The following is a 7,547-nucleotide window of genomic DNA, read 5'->3' on the forward strand; positions in this document are numbered from 1 at the left end:
TAATACAGTATACAGAGTAAACATGATTCATTTTACCTTTCTTTCACGATGAAAGAAGCATTTATTAATAATCACACAGAGCGACAACCATTTACTAAAACGATTACTGCGAGCATACGCAACACTGTGTAATACGATCAATCTCTGCTGCGCTGCACTACGCATGTACTACAAATCGCGCCCTCTAGTGATTCAATGGTGGGTGAACATATTATCGTTCAAAGAAACTACTGTTTGAATTTTAGACTATAATTTACGTCACAGAATATATTTTGAGGCTATAGATCAGCAGGCTACAGATTCAAACAATATCGACGCTGTCTACTTTTCAACCGTTTGCACTACAACAGAAGCGCATTAAAGATAGAGGGCGTCAAAGATGTATTCATCTTATTAAAATGGAGTATCTCCACTGAAGATCAGAGGCACTGATTCTATCGTCTGCCGCCGTTGTGCAACACGCAGTGTCGAACCAGTTTCCCCAATGACCATTACTATTGGCGTTGTTGTCGTAACCCCATACGATTTGTTGAGTAGTCCATCCAATACCAACATGTGGATAGTTTGGGTCGCTACCAGTCTGGAAAGAATTACATTACATTTTAAGCTATATAGTGTCAGCGTGCTGATATTTGTAAACATACACATTTAAGGCTAATACCGCATCCATAGTTGTTGACACTTTGCAGCCGCCATGATTGGTGTATTGTGACGTACTTTGACCCGGATTCTGACGTTGCATTCTGGCTACATTTACTGAGCTTTCATACCAGTTCAATTTCCTTTCATTATTTCATCGAGATTTCATGATATTCAATATTTAAACCAATATTCATTTCACAGTCACTCTAGTTATATTCATATTTCTAAAAAAATATTTTACTGATCAAAAAACTTATCACTCACATCATGCAATCCCCTATAGTACTTATTTGGAAACAGCGACAATCACTAACATAAATACAAAGAACCCTCGCTCTCGAGAGCTAAGGAATAACGAAATTACATTTCATTTCGATGAATATGATTACGTACATTGTATGACCGTTCACTGTTAGTGACACTGCTTTTCATAATTGCTAGGAAATGGTTGTCTCCACAAAATCCATCAATGTAACATTCTTGTCTTAAACCGGAAGTCTTCTTATAGTAACCATAGTGACTGACGGTGTCAATGCTAGAGGGCGCCCATCCATACACCACCTGGTTCATCAGAATAAACATAAAGGCTTTAATCAATCAATTATTTAATCAATCACCATTAACATAATCTTGCACTCATCATTAAATCTTTTCTTTGGCAGGGGATACTGTTCATGCTTCATTTTGAATTTCAAATTTCAACAGAATTCATGAAATCAATACTCAACTTCATAAATTAAATATAATATGTGAGCCAATTTATTTGGTACCTCTTTATAATTTTCCAGCTTCAGACCCCTCGTGTAGATTGACGAACTCGTTGAATCCGGCGGAACCGCTCTGACGTCATCATTCCTGGTAGCAAAAAACAAAAAACAAAAACATATATCAATACCCTGGGACACGTCTTTGTAATCGACCGGACACATGGTGTTGTATTTGATACTAGTAGATCGAGGACGATAATTTACATTAAATATGAGCGAGAAAAACACGAAATTAACATAAATCATAATAAGTATTACACATGCAGATGAATCAGTGAGGTTGAAGGGAAGTATACTTTAATCTATGAATCAGAACTATGAAGTGTGACTTGTGTTGGTCAGATAATATGCGCGATATAATAGATATGTTTTCAGAAACACTAGTAGTTGGCTCATAGTGGGGGTTGGTCTGAGCAGTGCCAGGTTTTGATGACTGAAATTTATTCGACATGTGTTAGAGGAGTCTGCTAATTTTCATTTATATATGCAAATTTTGTACCAGGCTTGACAGTAAAGCTATGCGGGTAATCCTTCAAGTACCAAGCACACTAGGATAAGCCAGCTTATTTTGGTTTGCGCGTAGGCCAAAATACAGTGTACAGATTGGTTTGCCGACAATTTGCCAATATAATTGACTCATATACTCGCCACATCCACTCAACTACCACCGGCTCGAATGAATACCACAGAGTGGGCCTATGTATACATTTAAGCCACTACAAAACTGGTTTGTATATCACCCATTTTTCAATAGAACGTTAGTTTCAAGTTGTAATTTTGCAGTGTACATCATTGCTACCTACCGATCGAGAGCGTACATTATGAGGGACGAACCACACCAACTGCACATTTTACCTTATAATAGACTGGTAGAATTCCGCAGCATTGTCATTATTACCAGGACGTGCCATCATATTATACACACGTAGCCAGCCACCACCATTGAATTCCATCTCACAGTAAACCTAGATAACGCAACAAACAACTCTCTCATTGTACCATATTTAAAATACAATACAATTGCAATAGTATCAACTTTCGGGACAATATTTGAGGCGTACTTACTCCACTTCTCATTCCCTCTCTTCATCATTGTCATTCAATACACAGTTCCTGTTATTCCCCCCCCTCCCAGAAGCGATATCGTTTTGATTTGTGGTCGCCTATTGAAAATACTGTTTTTTTGTCTATTCTAAATGCGGAACGACTACATGAACAGAGATGTGTATTTAAACGACATCGCTTACACATATGTAAGTCACTTTGACGTCACACAAACACTTTGTCGCTGGAGGTCTATTGAGCTTTCCAAATTGAGCAATTCGTTGTACAGACAAATATGGGAAATTGAGTAAATATAGCCGACATAATTGTTTCATAACGTTAAATCGGACTGGTATTCGGTATCACCATGAATATATCATATATGTTAAAACTTGATTACACAGATGTACATTCTTTCACTTTGAGAAGTACAATAACATATGAGAACGATGATAAAAAAAGAGTCGGAAATTTTTGGAAAACTGTTCAACTTTCTCCACTTACCTGGATTGGATGTTTGATATCTGGATTCGGGTAAATCCAATATGGACCACTTTCTCGTACACCTTGACTATAGAGGTGTTGACATGAATTACCTGGTCGACTGATACTACCAACTACGAAGCTATACATCGTCAACCACGACTAGTGGGGTACAAATAAATTGATTAGTGATTTCATAAACTGATGTTATTATAACTAATGTCAGGAATTTATAAGATTAGGGCATGCAAGTTTGTAATATGCAATTAGATAAACACTAGTCAATTCTTCATCGCATACATTATGTGGTTTTGAAAGTTGTATACCTAGTCTTAAAAATCCTTGCAGGTAATTAGTAAACATTGGCCCAGTGGTGACAAGATACGTGGGGCCGTTTCAATAAGATTAACCGTTCTCTGAAGTAACCATGACATGTAGGCGTGAGTGGCGCCCTCGCCGGCCAAACAACACCATGCACCACTGTTGGGTTTAGAGCACCGCGGAGGGCGCAACTAATTTGTCAGGCTATATTATCTATAATTATTGTTGTAAGAATGGCTGCTAAAATCAACAACTTAATATCCCATCTGTTATCAACGTTTACTCAAGGGATTGTCGATGAAGATATATTTATGTAACAAAGATATACTCTACCAATGCAGTAATTTGAATAATCCAGAGTGACAGCTGATTTACCCTTTAGTTATAATACTGTAAAACATGTTTATATAACTACATGCCATTTTAGCAAATTTGACTGCATGCATGAATTAACAGAATATTAATTTAGCTAAAGTGTAAACAATCTTATTGTGAGAATATACTTTATTTTAAATTAGTGACATCTTGAATTAATTAATCGGTATTGCTATATAATCAGTTCATTGCCCCTGATAGAACATACTTTGCATTCTTAACAGTTACATTGTATAGACGCCCACGAACGAGACAATGTATATTCAAACTTGTTTCAGCGTTCGTAAATACTGTAAAACATGTTGAAAAAGCGGCATGCAATTTTAGCGAATTGTGGTAAAATGACGTAATAGCGAAATGTTGATTTAGCGAATCAGTTCTCTCGATAAATTCGCGAAAAAGACATGCTCGCGAAAAAGACATGTTTTACAGTACTGACAATTGGAGAAATCATGACATGGAATAGACTACGCGATTCTTATCGGATGGTATTCTCACAGTATCAGATTCAATGCGTTGTCCCGTATATGGAAACAAAGTTGATTTATGTGTTAGGTATGAATAAATTATAGTACCCTACCTCTCCATCGCACAGCTGGACTTCGTTAATGTCTCTAACGTATCTCAATGTGCCCGTCAACTCCCATACACATTGTGTGTTTTTGAAATCAGACAGCCTCCCTGTCCATGGACAGTTATGCTGGAATAAGACAAAATATATTACGTCTGGAGCAAAGATCATAGTATAAACAGGACACAGGATAATATTAATACTAACAATGCATAGAAACTTGAATACAAATTACTTCAGTGGAGCGTACTATTAAAATATATCAAGTCACTCTCTTAATAATCCAGGAGAAGAAACACAGAGCTACATCGTTTTACAACTCATAAAAGCGTCCGTTGCCACACAGCTATTAAAAGAACCACAGAGCAGTCCACAGTCACTCAACAACCTGAACTATCCAATGACCGTGTCATTTGCCAATCATGAGCCCACACACTATGACAACTATTTATACGCATTTTTTTTTTGATATTAGTTAGTACGACATGGAAATAATTCTTACCGAAAATGCTGTCGCTCCTGTATGCATGTTGGTACTTGTTCTTCCGTTACTTTCTTCGCTTTCTTCAAGTTGGATCTATGTACCATAAATAAAACAAAACACAATACGAATAACATTGACCTTACATCACATCGAATCACTGGTGTGGTTTCTAATACTAGTACTACGGCATTGAATTCAAGCATTACTATCATTACCCCTTGCGCACTGATCCGATGAGCGATTATAACACCGATAACCAAGCAACCAAGTCGCCAAGAAATCATTTTTGCAGTCGAAATGAAGCGGACGTGCGCTGAACTAGTGCAATGTTCGGCAACTGGGACGATGGTATATATAAAATAAGGCAATACCAAGTCAATGTAAAAATGGGACCGCAGGGCTTTATGTTTTGTCGTGGAGGAAAAATAATGTATGCCAAAACAACTGAGGGTATTGTTTGTCAAATACCGCTATATAAATATACACGTTTAAAGACAGCCTCGTATTTAGCTCGTTTGTTTGAGGCATTTAGTGAGCACTTTTCTTCAAATATTTGGTCATATACCCCCCATGAGTACAAAATGGAATATTCTGTACGAACGTTTAATATGTTATGCTATGATGTAATCTTATACACAACTTAAGCACGTATTACCATTTAGCGCAATGGTTTACTGATATCTTCCCCAATACCATGCACACGGACAACATATGCTAACACGGCAAATAAGTGGTCTGAGTGCAAATACACGATAACATACTATATATAAAAAAAATTTTCGTTGTTAAATTAAAGTTGCCGAATACATCCAGTTGAATATTATATCTTGTACAAAATACTGCATTGTCACGTGCACACCAGTATACCTTACAGCCATGGGGGGAGGGAGGGGGCGGTATGGTACTATGCTGACACTGTGACATGACAGTCAACACATTACGCGCAATCAATATAACTTACGGCGTGATCTAATCAAAGTCAAATTTTAGTTTGGGCTTTAATATTTTTTCATTGTTTTGTAAAACCGTTTTATTTTGTTTTGTTAAAGTAATTTATTTGAGCGACGTCCTTATGCATGTCTGTTTTTTGTTTCTCGAGAAACGCTAGCAGCGTCCCGAATTGGTTTACTTCAAGTTGATAATAAACGCACCGCTGAATAGCGAAAGCTTGGTTGGTCTCCATTATGGCTTTGACCAATCGCGACACAATAAAGGCGTGTCATGTGTTGTAACGTACGCTGTATACTATTGTTTAATTTAAAAATACACACATGTTTTAATTTTGCGATTTTGTGACTCAAGTCGATTTCATCGATTCAACATTTGCAGAATACGGACACCTACATCTCTATCATATCGTAAATTAACTGTGTGTCAGGTTTTATTCCACATATTGTCAATTTGGCCGTATAAATGGAAACAATACTTAGAAATGCACACCCGGGGGTTATGCATTAGTAATCGACGACCGAAACGTTGACCTAGGGTATCATATTACGGAAAAATGGGAGCTGTTCAACGCCAGTTAGAGTGAAACTAGATTTATTGGGTTTTCCCTTTGCTGCAAAGTAATTGAGACGGTATGGGAATTAGAAAGATAAATCAATAATGAGCTATTTAAATCATAAGTTCAACAAAAAACTTGAGCAATCGCTTGTTTTAAAAGAATATTGCCATCTCCTGTAATGTAATTCAATTCTTATACACTCCCATGAATCTCATCCACAAAAAAACAAAAAACAAAAAAAAAACATTTTCCTCTCTGAAAGACAGCAAAACACATGGTGATCACAGCTATTAGGGACAGGCCAATGTCTTATGTTGACTCTTACTCTTAACGAATGAAAATGGCATTGGTGAATCTCACTGTTAATATAATACATTACAATTAATTGTGTTAAATATTTTATATTTTACAGATAGTATGAATTAGTCTGCAAAAACAAGAATAACCCCCACTCGTTCGTATGGAAACCGTTATTTTAATTTTTCACCATTGGCATTATACCATAAATGGCGATAATGTTTTGCGGAAATCAAGTACAGTGATGGGTAGTTTGTCCTTATACAATCGCCATATGGCGGAATTAGCCTGTGGTTAAATCATTATTTTATTTTCAACAAATGGTAAACATCTTCATTTCCATTTACTAAAACTACGCATATGAAATATGTTACTCCATTGTCTACAAGAGCAGTCACTTTACTAGCAACGAGTACCGCTTACATCCTTTGCATAATTACGTGAGATGACAGACTTAGTCATTTCTGCAACACGTGTTAAAACATCACGACTTAAATGGCATGTAATGTTTCTTTTTATTTTATGGTCCCTCGAAACTGTTACTGGACGAGATTTACAGAGTAATTGTAAGTACACATATTATTTATTAGATATGACATTGATCTACAGTTTCGATTCTCTGAAAACACCATAAATATTTAATAGTGACAAGAATGTTATAGATACTTTGGAATTGCGGATACAAAATTATAGTGATTTATATATAACTGAAAACTGCTGAATGAAACCATGAAAACGTGGATTTGCCAGAAAACAAGCCTCTAGTCTGCGTGGAAAACAATAAATACAAGAAAACTGGTGATGGTTGTGAACCATAACTGCCTCAGCACAAAAACTGTTGTGTAATGGAAGGGAATGTAAATGGGAATGTATTGTAGTGTTACCTCTGTGTAATTTACAATATATCTGCATTAAGGTAGAAGCCAACGCCTAATTTTTCAGAAAGTTGTTATTGCGTAAAACCGTGAAGCTATTGTCTCGTGGCACCGTGGAATAGCATTCTTTTTGTGTTACAGTGGCGAATGTAGAGAAACTTGTTTTAATATTGTATATATA

General features: G+C 36.5%; 1 protein-coding gene across 1 annotated transcript; it reads right to left on the minus strand.

The window, feature by feature from the left end:
- Positions 1–265: 265 nt before the first annotated feature.
- Positions 266–5,033, minus strand: LOC100368506 (uncharacterized). The gene is made up of 8 exons (XM_006811232.3): positions 4,903–5,033; positions 4,706–4,780; positions 4,213–4,332; positions 2,958–3,098; positions 2,265–2,374; positions 1,413–1,497; positions 1,036–1,203; positions 266–580 (listed from the first exon to the last, which is right to left on the minus strand). The coding sequence occupies exons 1-8, from the start codon at positions 4,969–4,971 to the stop codon at positions 386–388; spliced, it is 963 nt and encodes a 320-aa protein (XP_006811295.3). The 5' UTR covers positions 4,972–5,033; the 3' UTR covers positions 266–385.
- Positions 5,034–7,547: the final 2,514 nt, after the last annotated feature.

Source organism: Saccoglossus kowalevskii, chromosome 3, assembly GCF_978046115.1.
Source record: "Saccoglossus kowalevskii chromosome 3, keSacKowa6.1, whole genome shotgun sequence".
NCBI lineage: Eukaryota > Metazoa > Hemichordata > Enteropneusta > Harrimaniidae > Saccoglossus > Saccoglossus kowalevskii.